This window comes from Pan paniscus, chromosome 2 (genome assembly GCF_029289425.2).
Source record: "Pan paniscus chromosome 2, NHGRI_mPanPan1-v2.0_pri, whole genome shotgun sequence".
Taxonomy (NCBI): domain Eukaryota; kingdom Metazoa; phylum Chordata; class Mammalia; order Primates; family Hominidae; genus Pan; species Pan paniscus.
The window spans coordinates 105735287-105750992 of NC_085926.1; the positions used below are offsets into that span (position 1 = coordinate 105735287).

Sequence of the window (15706 nt, forward strand, 5' to 3'; positions counted from 1 at the left end):
GGAACTGTTGTCTTTAATTATTTAACAGGCCTAAAAGCCATGACCAATCCACATATTCTCTGATCTGCTCTGTGGCTCACTCTTACACCTAGAGTATATCTTTGCATTGAAAAATTATATTTACCTTGAAGACACAGCTAATCTGGGTGATTTAGATAGATTTGGACTTTAAAACTTCCCTTAGAAGATATTTGCTTTGCCTATATAAATATAACTATAATCTCACCAAAATTAAAATATTGTCACCATTGGATATAAGCAATAGGTACAAATTTAATGCATTTATTTTCATGAGGGAATGCTCAGTTTGTTACACAATATTACAGTTGATTAAAAACACCATATACTTACACTGTAACTAATCAGTGGATGTATTATGTGTTTTATTGGAAGCACTAATATTTCTTTTTAGATAAGAAAGGTAAGGTAAAGAAGGCCTTATTTGTTCTTTGACTCATTTATTCATTCAACAGTTATCAGTCATTTTCTCCCAAGCTACAATATTTACAATACCGTCATAATTGCAAGACTTCCACCATTACCTAATTTGATTCTCATCTTTACCACCTGTTTGCTCACCCACCTCAGACAGCCATAAAATTAGCAATTTAACATCCAGGGTGATCATTTTTCTTAGCACTTTAGCTGTACCTCATGTACTGTTGCACCCACCCTGTAGCTAGACTTTATGGATGAATACTGTTTATCCAAACATTACATAATAGTCAAGAGAGACTACAGTGGAATTAACTTATTGGCAAGCCCTATCCAATTTGAGGAAAGTAAGAAGCATACCCATGAACATCCTATGCCGTATGGCCCACTAGTGCCCTCTACCTACCAACCTAGCAAGCACACACTTCCCTCCATAGCTGACCAGTCATTGGAAAACAGATGTTAACTATATTGTTCGTATCTGAAAGGATGTATATATCTCTTAGGTAGAACAGCATGGGCAGGAGTGAACAGTAGTATAACAAATCATTATTATATCATATTAAAAGCATATAAAGCATATTATATGCTTGAAATTGAAGCCATCAGCATAGATGAGATTACTGAGAGAGGGTCCTAAGACAAAACACTGAGGAAAAACATTGAAGGGATTATTATGGAAAGAAGAGCCAGCAAAGAAGAACCACAAGGGGTGGCCTGAGACATAGGAGGAAAGCAAGGACCCTGCAATAACAGAAGGGCAGGAAGGAGTTTTTCTAAAGAAAGACTAGCACTGTCAAATGCTGCAAAGAAATTAAGATAAGGACCAAGCCATGGAAATTAACGTATGCCCAGTTTTCCACCCTTCCTTCCCTCAAATTAAGAAGTTTTTGATTTAAGTTTTAGAAATCGTATCTCACACTAAGTAATGCCATAAAAATGTTACTGTTAGGAGATCCTGGAAATGTTGGGCTACTAAAATATGTTGAACCTCCCCCCACACATGCCCTTTTGGGAATCAGGCTTCCAGCAACCTTGAGCATTTAAAATGCTTCCCTGTACCTGTAAACAGGTAAAAATCCTCCCAGAGGCAATAAGGAAAACTGTTCTTACTAAACCTAAGGAGAGCATTCTCAAGCCTCCTCTCTGACAGCTTTGCTTTAACTCTAAAGGCAGGTAGTGCATCCATGCAGTCAGTCATTCATGAGCCTCTCAGTGTGCCATGCACTGCATTAGGCACAGGATATGTGGGAGTGACACACACGGGGAACAAAAACCTGCAGTGACAAAAGCAACAGCAGAGGGAGCCAGTGGAAGAAACAGAAAAACAGCATGGGTGTGAAGTGCAGTGCTACGCAGCTTGTGGTCCTTCAGTAATTCTTGAGCATGTCATGGGATTATGTGACAAATTTAGTGCTCTGCAAATTACTAAATTTAATAAATATCCACACACACTGCTATTTTTAATTCTGTTCAATTTCAGTGTGTAACTAATTTTTGGAATTGTACCAAAAAGGTGTTTATGTTTATTAAGTGTTAAAGATAAATCATTATTAGTAATAATTGGGCCATTTATTGAGAGCATAATATCTCTTCAGCACTGCCCTACACTAGCATCACACCTAATCTTCACAGCATAATTGCGGGCAGGTATTACTGTTCATATTTTGAAGGTAAGGTAAATGAGGCTCAAAATCTTATTTGCTTAAGTCCACACAGCAGCAAGTAATGAAAGCATGCCTGTGTGGCACAAAGGCCATATTCTTTCTATTATAGAGCGTTGATTCAAGGCACTGGCATTTATGTTCAGTCCTTCATTCCCTGAAGCACTGAGAGCTGGTGGTATTAATGTGTTTGTTTTCTCTTAGTCTCCTGATAAGGTGAGTAATTGAATTCAACATGTCTAGAAAAGGTAGAAGTAGCATTTATCAGTGAAAATTCGGCCAGAAGAAAATATTCCAAACTTCAGAAAGTTTGAGCCCCATAAATGTATCTTCTAAAGGAAAAGTAAATGATAGAGATGAATAGAAAAGCACTCTGTTAAAACTGATAACACCCAGGAGGAAAGAGTCCTCATAACTTCCGTAAGCTAGGCCCTTTTTAATGGCCTAGGTAGGCCATTATTAAATACATGCTTCTACAAAGGCCTGTTATTCAGCAAGTATTCTAGGGAAAATTTCTTCTAGCATGAAGCACCCAGTCCCTCCTGGAGCTAACAACTTCGTAGAATCACCTGTGGGATCTGTGGTCACCTTTAAGGATATAGTCACAAGCAGGATTACCTACTAAATGGAAATAAGAAATAGCTCTGTTTTTAACTGAGAAAGAATTCAGAATCACAAAGAATCTAAAAAGCTTAGACTATAGCTATCTACTCTAACAATGACAGAACTTCAGGTGAAGATGCTTGTAAATGTCTTTAAGAATGTATGTCCTTCTCAGCTCTTATTGAGGCTAGAAATGGAAAATGAAGTTTTTATTTAAAAAATGAGAAAAGGCAGTGTTGTTTATTTTTATCAATGCCCGGCCACTTTTTAGCCAAATTTGCAGAAGAGGATGCAGTCAATGTTAATGTTGTACATATGTTATGTACAGCAACACAGCATAGGCCATTAACTGTACAACTCAGATTTGTGGCCTTGATTATCAGTCTTTGCACGTACATTAAAGCATACTCTGAAAGCCAGGGTCAGTGTTTTATATAAAACTCTTAGATTCCTAAGCTGCTGTCATATGGCCTTGCACATATATATTGGATTCTAAACAAAATTTGTTGACTGACTTGATGCTGTCTTTCCACAGAGATCCCAGATATATTCCTCAAAAAAATTAATTGTTTGGTAAATGCAAAATAACTCTAAATCTCTTTTATATTTGACTAGTTGTTAAGTTAGTACTTAAGTAGAAATTGAAATGCATTTCTCACTTTAAGGTTACAGAGTTAAATTTAAAGCCTAGAATATCCAAGATAATATTCTTACTGTTAAACAGCCATACCTACTTTTGTTATTATTTTTGAGGTCATTTACTAAAAATGGTTCTCAAAATGATCATCCCAAATGTGACATGTTTTGTTACTTGGTACATGGGAGCAATGATACTCTCGTAACTAAGAAAAATTCCTGAAGGTATATGAATGAGAAGCAAAGATTCTGGTATCACAACTAATATTCCCTATTTGGATTGTCTTTAATATAGATTTCTTCAAACACTTCGCAGTTGGGTGGTGCTGAGCCTGTAAAACGCTGTGGAAAGTCTGCACTCTTTCAACTGGCAGAGGCAAGTTCCTAAGAATATATTGAGATAAGATCTGCAGAGGTGGAAATTACAAAATATTCTAACAGTGTTTCCTAAACTGTACCATCTCTCCTGTGACCATAAAACGAGTTACATCTAATTTTCAACAATGAGAGGGTTAACCTTTAATTTGGGAAAACTGAATTTTGCTACTAAGAGTCATTAAGCATTGCTAAAGGTTACCTAGAGATATTGCAAAATTTTTTTCACAGGTAGTATTTTAAAATAAGGTTACTTAGATTGGCTATGTAAGTCCAGCCTGAACACAGAAGAATATCTGTGGTTATTTTCCCTTTTCTGATTCCCGTAAACCATCTATAAATCTCCAGAATGCACTGCTTTTAAATCAGACGGTTGATGTTTGAATTTTTGTTTTCCTGGTGAAGAATTCATATGACATGTTCTAAAATCTGATTTTATAAGATCAATCAGTTGTACATTTGATGTGACGTGTGTAAAATGCTACTCTTCCATTGGCAAAGTAGAAAACTTGCTTTCATAAAGCTGGTGAGGAACAGAGACCTTATTAGTGGGGGATGGATTGGGGAGGAAGACGCCGGAAGCATCTGTTGCTAGGGTGGGCAAGGCAATGGCTTTCTCTGACAGGCTGTGACTACCCTACCTCAAGGAAACATGCAGAAGAAATGTTTTCAGCACCAGGACATTCTAGTAGCAGTTTTCTCTGTTGGTAAGATAAATTAGGAGGTAGAAAGTGGATGACCAAAAATCTCTTACTAAATTTTTTTTAATTTTCTCATTTTTCTGGTTTCCTTTCAATGAGCTCCCTTTGAGTTCTTTTGTAAATTTTTTGTAGTTTATTTAACTTAATGAGATGACCAATCATATTCTAAAATTGCTAAATTCTATGGTAATTTGTATCATAAAACTTATGCACTTAAAATATATAATATCTTCAAATTAGGTTTTTAAAGATTACCAAGTCCAAATTAGAAATATAAAAATACAAAGGCCTTAAAAAGTAAAATTAATAAACAATGGAACAAACTACCCCATTGTTGTCTGACACTACAATGACACGCTTCTTGTGTAAGACAAGTTGAGCCCAAAATAGAGGGCTACAAGTGACTGGAAAACTCTAAGGAAAACTAATGAAGACAGCAGGGAATAGTTCTAAAAAGAACTGCATGAGTCAGTGCAAAGTACTACTCCAGACAGAGCTGAAACAGTGAAGATCTGACAAGAGAGTGCCTTTGGAGTTAGAGTTGTAAACAAATCCTAGTAAACAGACAGACTGTGAGGTCATGCATTTGTCTAGTAACTCTAAGACTGTATATAGATTGTCAAGAAAATGTATTTGAATGAAGTGATTATTTTTCTTGAATAATATGGATTTATGACCCTCTGCTTGTGCTGGTTATATAATTGCGTGTGTATGTATATGGGCACACATATATAGGAAAATACATATGATTTCTTAAATATTAAACAATACTAAAATGTAAAACCAGCTTTCAATGTATGATATTTATCTTTAAACAGTTTTTTTTTGTTAAAAATGTATGAACCTTTGGGGTACTTTGCTGCATGGGGGTGCTGGTAAAGAAGTGGATTCGTCTTCTCATTTTCTTTCTTTGGCATAGCAGTCATAAAAAAAGGATTCCTTATTAAATCAGAGCTCATTAAAAAGAACACTCTTCTAATTTGTAGGGATGCATCCCAAATATGAAACAGATGCTATGGTTTAACAGATGTTTGAATGTTGGTATCATAATTTAACGGGGTAAAATGACTGAAATAAGCCTATTCCAATTATAGCAAATCAGCTTATACCAAGACTGAGTTTCTTATGACATTTGAGCAAAAATTTATACTTTTGATTAAACAGAATCCCTAAAAAAGAAAACTTTCTGGCATTGTTATTTGCACTGAATCAGTGTGATGTCTTAATACAGTGTATTTTAGAATAACATTCTAAAACCTCCCAGTTTCTAATTAAACTTAAGTATATGCACAATGGATTAACCAGCATCTCCAAATAATCACCAGTAGGTTTATGCTTCCTTAATTTTTTTATTGCATGTGTATTTGATATTCATTTTTCATTCACAAAATATAACATTTAATTATTTCTGATGCATTTTAAGATAAATAAATATAAGAAGATATTGAAGATTTTTCCTATTGCCTAGAATTGGTGATGGTGTCTGCAGTTTGAAGACACAACCTTAAATTCACACATTCTAAAGGGAAAGTCACCAAGAAACTACTTCCAATTTGGGCCACACCCATCTCGGGATTTCTAAAGAGATAGCCTAATACGACTTCTTATCCTGTCTACCACTCCAGCAGTTCCTCCTCTTATCCCCACTCCAATCTCAAGTCATCCTTTGGTAGAGGGTTATCATAGGCTGTCCACACATCTGGAATATTTTACCTTTTCTCTGCGTCTCAGGAAGGAAAGAAGAGATATTAATTCTCATTCTTTATCTATGTCCCATGTCAAGGGAAGTGAAGGCAGCTCCAAGAGAAGCACTGTTAAAGATTGAGGGAGGTACATGCAAAAGATTTCTTCTTCTTCTTTGGCAAGACACAAGAAATATTTTAAACATCAATTTATTGCTGGATCCTTTACCTATCTGACCAGGCAAAAAAGAAAACTGAAGGAAGTTGACAGCATGGAGAGACTCGGAATGGCCCGCTGTACTTTGGGCATTATAAAGATGTATGAGTTTCCCAAGGGTCAAGTGGATAAATAGAAAATAGATCCATGTGATCAGGCAAGAGACTATTGGACAGTAACAGAGAGGGGTTGCACAAGGTAGGCCTGGGGCAGTCTCTCACATCAGGGGAGAATATGGTAGAGATGCCTTTGCTCGGGACCTCTGAGGTGTGCCTGCAAGCAGGAGTGATACTCAACTGGTTTGCCGTCCTTATACTAAAACAACAAGATACTTCCTACTGTCGGGAAGAAGCCTGTAACCCAACCACCCGAGTACTCTTCAGCACCTGGAGGGCACATCCCCTCTGATTAGGTGGCACCCCTGCCTGTTAAATATTTTGAATATCACCCCTGCCTATGACATCCCCTGAGAATGCTGTTGAGTCTTGTGTAGAGTTAACAGTAACAAAGAAAAAAAGAAAAACATAACCTTGGGCAGTTAGTTATACCTCCCCCATTCTGTCTTCTATTCTCTAAATGAGAGGTTTTAGGCCTTGTGAAAGAAGGGCCAGGAACCAGCCCCAAACTAACTACTCACCTTTCCCCAACTCCATTCCTGTGGGCTGTAGTAAGAGGAGTGAATGAACAGTCCTTCCAAACATGGGGGTTGTTGCTTCCAAGAAATGTCTTCTCCTTAGTGAGAAGTAAGAAATATTTGGGGCATATATTTACTGCTATGCCCTGTACCCATGTAAGCAGGCAAACAAAAAAAATTGGGGGAAATTGGCAGCAGGCACAAAGATACTTGGATTGGCCTGTACTCCCAACTTTGGCATTGTAAAGACCCCTTTCCCGTTTTCCAGGACCCTGGAGCCAGGAGATTTCCTGGGGAAGGTCCTAATTCAGGCATATGATTGGCATTTTAAACTGGGTAGACTTTTAATAGCTGAAAGTGACCTGAAAGTTCTGGGATTTGTTCCAGATATTTTTAAGGGTTTTGTCTGAGGTCAGGGAATTGGCAGAAATATAATGCTTTATGTTTGGACCTCCATGAAGTTCATACTGTTCAGTTTATCATTCATTTAAGTTGTGCAGGTACTATAAGGTATTGTGTTTCCTTTCATTTTGAAATTAATTAGGTCAGGTCATATAAAGAACAGCAAAGCAGGTCAGGTCATATAAAGAACAGCAAAGCATCCCCACTGGAGATCATTGTGTATTATAGTGGCTATAGTTGGAGGACACTGAAGAGGTTCAGAGATATCTGAACCTGTGTACATTTCAGCAAAGAAAAATTCTACCCTTGAAGATCTCTAGTACCAAAATTGTCTAATATAACAAGTAGAGCAACTTGTTCATTTATTCTCACAGTAGTTATTGAGGATGTATTCTGTGCCGATAACAGAGGTGACTGAAGTTACCTGTATGTGTATATACACATATTTTTGGTGCAATGAGAACTAAAACCTGTAAACCTTCTTCTAAGATCGGTGATATAGGAACATGTTACCTCCAAGTACAGAGTGTTTTGAAGTGTGACTAGAGGCTGCAGCATAAGCCTAAAAAGATTGCTGTTCTGCTTCTCACTTTTCTGAAACAATTTTGAATGTTCTTTAAAATACATTACAAATTTGAATGGCAGATCTTTCTACAGATAAGTTATGCTATCTAACCTAAGATGATAATGACTGGCATTTATTATCTGCTGTGTGTTAGGCACTAAGTACTTTATATGTACTAATTTGATTCTCACAACTATCCTCTGAGGTAGCTACTATCATTCTTCTTTTACACATTAGGAAACCAAAAGCTATAGAAGTTATATAACTTGTTTAAGGTCACATGGACAATAAATGTTAGAGCCTACACAGGAACCCAGGCAGACTGTCTCCACAGCCTGTACTCTTAAACACTAGGCTGTTCTTTCACCTTGTTTTAGATGAATATAAAAGACTGTGCAAGTTGCTTGTTATAGGAGTATGCATATTATAAAAGTCTCTGTGGAAGACAGCTTACTCCTACACATGTATGTGTGGCTGAATAAGATGACAGATTGTCCAAGACTGCTGTCAAAGAAATGGAGCTCATGTTTTCTTTTTAAAAAAATGTCTGTGCTTTTGAAACTGCCAGGATGCATCTTACACCCTTAAATAAGTGCTTGTTTGTGAATGTACTTTGGAAGATACTGTGGGGATTGTAGGAAATTATGGTATACAACTCCTGTTCTCAAGGAGCTTATTCTCTAGTTGTAGAGATAAGATATAACAAGTTAAGGAATAAGAAATAAAGAGTGCAAGTGATTTAATAAGGAATCATGCAAGGAAATGATGAAACTCCACTTGAGCGATGAGTGACACACAAAAATGAATGTGTGAAACTAGGGAAGGGAGAAAATATTAGCAGGCATGTTCTGGAGACCAAGCACAGGGGAAAAAACAACGATGATGGTTTTCAATCAAGGAGTTACTTAGGAACCACTAGAAGTTGAAACTAGCAGTCTCTGGGTGACATCCAACCTGCAGAGATCCTTTGTTTGGCCTATATTTTGTTGACCTATATCATATTCTACAGTTCAATTCATGGCTAATATTTGAAGATTAAAACTTCAAATAAATATAGATTTCTGACTTCTGAAAATTTGGAGGACCTGGAGACATCAAGCTAGCCTTCCTCCATGAGAACAATTGCTCAGAGTTGATTAGTGGTTGCCCTCTTGGATGCTTGTTCTCCAAATGGCTGTCCTCTCCTTTCCCTGCTGAGCCCTCAGTCTGAGGCCAACAGTCATTGCCATTATTCGCTTAAATTTGCTCATTTCCCTCCTTTATACCTGACTGCCATATATAGTGGGGATTGTGACTTACACATAATTAAGTGGACAGCTGGGGGAGATAAAGCAAAGGGATTAAGGCAAGCACAGGAGAAAGGTAGATGGTAACAAGTCTATCAGATTGACAGGAATAGAGGACTGTGTTTATGGAAGATGAAGGTAAAGTGTATCTGTGAGTCAGAATTGGGAGAATGTTTAGTGCAGAGCAAATAAATATATACTTGAAAATAATGAGGAGCCATTGAAGATTTGGGACGGGGTTACACAGTGATAAAAGCAGCACTTAGAGAGATCTTCTTGGCAGCTATGTATGGAATGGAGTGGAAAGCCCCTATGGACTTAAGGTGTGAGAAGATAAGAACTGGAATTGAGAGAGCTGACAGTGGGAACGGGAGACAGAAAGAGATGCCAGGGGTATTCAAGTGAATTGTTTGAGTGAGTCAATGTGAGAGGCAAAGAAAAAGAAGAGTCAAATATGACTCCAACACTGATCCTGATTGTTTGACCTTGACCTTGGAGCCCTGCTTCGGGAAGGCTGGTTGCAAACAGAGTAAGCCCTGCTAGTAGAAAAGAAGAGCTGAAAGATGCTGAGGGTGGGTGAAAGAGAAATTCAATAATAGAAGAGTGGAAAAAGGAGAAGATTGCTAGCCAAGTAAATAGTTGAGTTTAGGAAGCAGAGACCTGCATTCCTGAGAGCACAGATGACAGAGGCAGCCACCATAGATCCCTCCACTGCTCCCAATTATTGGTGATATTTGACCAGTGTATGATTCCATTTCAGATTTCTGTTGTGTCTTCGTATTATTGATGTGCATTATCCCTTCCATCCTATGGTAACCCCCTTAAAGCCCAGAAGATCCCACCTCAGCTCCTCCTACACTATCATCATATAAATGAATTCTAATACTTAAAATGCATTTAAGGGGACTCGTGTGGTGGGTTTCTTTCCTTATCATTTTATACAAAGTTGTGAGTTGTTTTTAGAAAACTCCTATTCTAAATCTTTTCACCTCATCCCCAATTGCACTAGGTTATTTTTGGAGGAACAGAAAGTAGAGGAATGTATTTAATTGACTGCCCTTAACCTCTTTGGGGGAAGACTTTAGTAGATGGGCTTATGGAGGAAAGGCCACCTCCACCCCATTCAAAGTCTTCAGAAACAGTACCATTTTTGAGGAAATAGTGAGTAAAGGAAAATATTTAAATCACCGTTTCACCTAGTCCAGTTGTTTCAGCAAACTACAGAACTGTTAAATATGCCCAGATTTTAGTGTTGAGAGAAGCTTAGACCACTGTTCTGTGACCAGTTATCTCTTATGATAAATGGAATTGAATTTTTTAGCAGCAATGCTATTCTCAGAAACCATCAACCAGTGTATATTTCTCTGGCACAAGCGTTCGGGTTTTATTTAATTATGGGAGAAATGCACATCCTGAAAAACACTGCTAAAATGCCATCCTAAGGTTATGTCTACATTGTTTTGGCAGATAATAAGCCAGTACAAAATGATTGTAAATATACCTTGGCTGCAAAACATTTGTTTTGTACTAAAAAGCAGAGATTTGGAAATGGAAACTTCTTGATTGGTGTCAGTAGGTCTGTTTTCACACTGCCTTGTTTTTAATCTGGCCAACTCCTTTATAATAGACAATGAAAGAAGACATATAATTAAGAGAGAAATTATATGGTGCATTTTGGAACTGCTTATCATTTCTTAGGACAGGTTGAGCACCTCTAATTTGAAAATTAAAAATCCAAAATGGTGTAGAATCCAATATTTTGAGTTCTGCCATGACCTCACAAGCAGAAAATTTCACACCTGACACCATCACTTTTGGATAGTTCAGTGTACACAAACTTTGTTCCATATACAGTTATTTCAAATAGTGTATAACATTACCTTCAGACTATTTATATACAGTGTATATGAAACATAAATGAATTTTGTGTTCAGACTTGGGTCCTATCCCTAGGATATGTCATTATGTATGTGCAAGTATTTCAAAATTCTAAAAAGTCCAAAATCTGAGACACTTCTGATGCCAAGGTTTTCGCACAGGGGATACACAGCCTCCACCAGTTAAATGGTTTCTGCTTCTGTACTTCTGTGGTATTACCTTTTTTTTTTTTTTTTTTTGAGACAGAGTCTCGCTCTGTTGCCCAGGCTGGAGTGCGGTGGCGCGATCTCGGCTCACTGCAAGCTCCACCTCCCAGGTTCACGCCACTCTCCTGCCTCAGCCTCCCTTACTTTTTATCTAGTACACCTAATTTGTTATTTTTCCACTGATCATTTTATTACGTCTTTTAAAGCAGAACAAATTAAAAAATGAATATCTTAACATCAGTAGAAAAGAATACATTTTAAAATACATCTGATTCAGAAAGATAAAAGCTTGTTGCAGCCAAGGTTTATTTTATCTTTAAAGCGAGTCCGCAGTAACAAACTGAGCCTAAGGTATGGTTTTACCTGAACTAAAAGTGTGACAGTCCCCCTGAACCCAGGAACATAAAATATAATACCTTTACTACACATTTTATCTCACCCCTTCAGTATTTCTATTGAATTGTTTTCTTTGTAATCATTTTGAAGAAGATAACTTTTTATACATGGTCTAACATGCACATCCTTAGGAATCCTAGGTATTAACATACTGATTTTTCTTTTTCTTTTGGGAGTGAGTTCCATTTCTTCCAGCACATCACTGTCAGACCCTTCTGACTACACAAAACAGTGAGAAACCTCAGTGCGGTTTTTATTGACAGAGGTAATATTAAAATATTGGTGATTAATTTCACTGGTATTCTTGGGAGGTATAACTAAGGACAGTATGATTGCTGGGCTGGACCAAGCAGTAGCATGGTCATAATTAGCATTGTTTTTGTTGCTGCTGCTGTTGCCGTTTTTTGAGATGGAGTCTTGCTCTGTCGCCCAGGCTGGAGTGCAGTGGCACGATCTCGGCTCGCTGCAACCTCTGCCTCCTGGGTTCAAGCGATTCTCCTGCCTCAGCCTCCTGAGTAGTTAGGATTACAGGCGCCCGCCACCATGCCCAGCTAATTTTGTGTTTCCAGTACAGACAGGGTTTCACCGTGTTGGTCAGGCTGGTCTCGAACTCCTGACCTCAGGTGATCCACCTGCCTCAGCCTCCCAAAGTGCTGGGATTACAGGCGTGAGCCACCATGCCCACCCAGCATTGTATTTTATAGGCTTAAAGTAACTCTTTCCTTGTGTGAATCAGAATGCATTTTAGACTCATAGACTACCTCAGAACTAATGAACCATCCTATTAAACACAATTATCTGTTGAATGCCTTCTTTTTGAAAGGTACTAGGGTATTCTTGGAGGAGAATACAAAGGTGAACAGAATACATTTTATGCCCACTGAGTTACAGTTATAAAAAAATAAAGTAGTACCTGAGGGAATAGACGATAGGTATCAAATATTTATGCCCATCATTTGATTTAAAACATTAACATTTTAACTTCTTTGAATGCAGTCACCAGAATTCCATCTCTGGAAAGTGTCCAGATGATTTTTCATTCTTTTTAAAAAGGTTATTGTCCAATTTAAAATAATATTAGAAGAATAAATTGTCATTTACTGAGGCATGTACTGTTTCAAAGCCTGATTAATAACTCACCCTCTATTAAGGGCAGCTTGAGTAAATTAATAACAGCCATTAATTCTGTTTCCCACAATGTAGCCTTATTCACTTGAGTTCACATTGATTTATGTTCTTTTATGTCTTCTGTGTGCTTGTCTGTGTGCACATCCATGCATACATTTGTAAGTCCCACTACAGTGTTGATGAGTGCATCCAAAAGTAGATGTAAGTGGATCTACTTGTACCCCAAAGTAGGACTGAGCTTTCCTACATGTTTCTTAGAGTTGCTTCTTGAAAGACAACTGATTTGAGGTCTTCCTGAATCTCATTTTGTTGAATATTTTTCCTCCAATGATAGAATCATTCAACCCTAAAATGAACACTTAGAGCAAAGCAGTCTACCAAAGACATGTCATGCTATTAATGATACTAATATGAGTATTACTGGTAAGCTAGTATTTATTCCATATGGCATAAGGCTCCAGAGGGATGGTTATTACAATACATTATTTTAGCTCTGTACTAGGCACTATTTTAAGTACTGTTGCATGTGCAACTCATTGAACCTCACAGTTTTCCCAAGGCAGTAATTTTAGCATGCACATTTTATAGATTGAAAAACTGAGGCACAGAGAAATTTAGGGAAAATAGCTAATCAGTAGCAGAGCCTGTCTATAGTCCTAGACAGTCTGGCTCTGGCTCCAGCATCCCTGCTTTTTGTGTGGGTTTAGGGGTGTGTGTGTGTGTGTGTGTGTGTGTGTGTGTTTTCTTTTTTCTTGAGACAGGGTCTTACAGTGTTGCCCACACTGGTCTGAAACTCCTGTCCTCAAGCGATCCTCTTGCCTCAGCCTCCCAAAGCATTGGGATTATAGGTGTGAGCTAACCTCGCCTGGCCCATCCCTGCCTTTTGAAACTGCCTTCTAGTACATCACTGTCAGACCTTTCTGACTACACAAAACAGTGACCACCGATGGCTGCCGACTGCCTTTCCTCAGCTCCTGTGTCCCCTGCTTCCACCTGGGTTCCTCCAGTAGGCGGCACTGGCTGGAGACTGGGGAATGGGAGGATGGGAGAGGCCAAGGATTTGCTTACATCCGAGAGTGATGCGTCTTATAAATGTTACTACATTCATAGCTGTTCCCAGGTTTTGTTTATATCTTGTGGAAATGCCTAATATGCAGTGGAACAAATATCAAAAATAAAAATTAAGGAATTTATTTGTAATGATTTTCATAGTAATAGACAAACTGTGGAATTTACTTGTAATGATTTTCATATTAGTAGACAAGAAACTAAAGTGCTTAGAAGAAGATGCTTAAAAGGAAAGTGCTTTAGAAGGAAAATGCTTTAAAAAGTCAAACGTATACTTTTGACATAAGGAAAAGTGAGTTTAAAAAAATTAAGAGACTGAACATACAAATAAGCACTAAAATGGAAAAAGGACCAAGGTCAATGAGAATGTCTGTCTGTCTCTCCACACACATATACACATACAATCTCAGTAAAAGAACGAGGAAGATTTTTTCAAATTGTGATTATGCATAAACTCTAATGAATTCATTTGTAAAAGAATATAAATCTTGCATGACAACCAAGGAGAAATACAAAAGTATGGTATCGACTAGTAAGAAAAAAATTGCTCTAAAATCCAGTATGAGGTAGGGGTTGGGCAAAAACAAACAAATCTTAAGACTATTTTTAACTGTTTAGAGCTACATAAAGAAATTGGCTTTGTCTGGATTAGAGAAGGTAAAGCCAACAAGAAACAAGAGAAGGCAAACTATGTAATTATTGCTTTTGTCACCAAAAAAGCAATAATTTGGTGGAGGGGGGGGCAAGGAAAATTATGATCAAACCAAAAAGTATAGGTTAAAAAAAAGATAATTGTATATTAAATCAAAGTTAGAAAAAGCTAAAATATGATTCCTCAAGGGTCTAGAACCAGAAATACCATTTGACCCAGCAATCCCATTACTGGGCATATACCCAAAGGATTATAAATCATTCTGCTATAAAGACACATGCACATATATGTTTATTGCAGCACTGTTCACAATAGCAAAGACTTGGAACCAGCCCAATTGTCCATCAAAGATAGACTGGATGAAGAAAATGTGGCACATATACACCATGGAATACTATGCAGCCATAAAAAAGAATGAGTTCATGTCCTTTGCAGGGACATGGATGAAGCTGGAAACCATTCTCAGCAAACTAACACAGGAACAGAAAACCAAACACTGCATGTTCTCACTCATTAGTGGGAATTGAACAATGAGAACACATGGACACAGGGAGGGGAATATCACACACTGGGATCTGTCGCAGGATAGGGAGCTAGGGGAGGGAGAGCATTAGGACAAATACCTAATGTAGATGATAGGTTTATGTTGCAGCAGACCACCATGGCATGTGTATACCTATGTAACAACTGTGCACATTCTGCATATGTATCCCATAACTTAAAGTATAAAATACATATGTATTTCCTTTCCTTGGCTCCTATGCCCCCTGCTTCCACGCAGGTTCTACTAATGGGAGACACTGGCAGGAGACTGGGAGATGGGAGGAAGGGAGAGGCCAGGGTCAAGAGGGAACTGGTAAAGAGGCATCAGGGTAAGGCAAAGGCAGCTTGTCTTCCATTGATATATATCCAATTTAAAAAAGGAGAAAAGCTAGAATACAATACACATGGTCTTAGTATATTAATTCAGGTTTCCAACAACAGAAAAAACAGATTGTAGGATACCACAAGACCTTGCAAATTGGGTTTCAACCTCACTTTTGATCATCTTTGACAGGTTGTGTGAAATAGGAGAGCTCAATAGGAACAAAAAGGGGAAAAGTTCACTTTAATTTTTAAAAAGAATAAGCCTGATTTCTCAAATACAGACGATTAATTCCTAGAAACCTTTGAAAATT

General features: G+C 37.8%; 1 protein-coding gene across 19 annotated transcripts in view; it reads left to right on the forward strand.

Annotated features, from left to right (window-relative positions):
- Positions 1 to 15706, forward strand: part of BBX (BBX high mobility group box domain containing) — a 288232-nt gene that overhangs the window by 228994 nt on the left and 43532 nt on the right. For all 19 annotated transcript variants that reach the window (XM_003825054.4, XM_034957047.2, XM_003825055.5 and 16 more), the window contains one exon: positions 3634 to 3714. In XM_003825054.4, coding sequence (XP_003825102.3) covers positions 3634 to 3714 — 81 coding nt within the window. The remainder of the gene's footprint in view (positions 1 to 3633; positions 3715 to 15706) is intronic.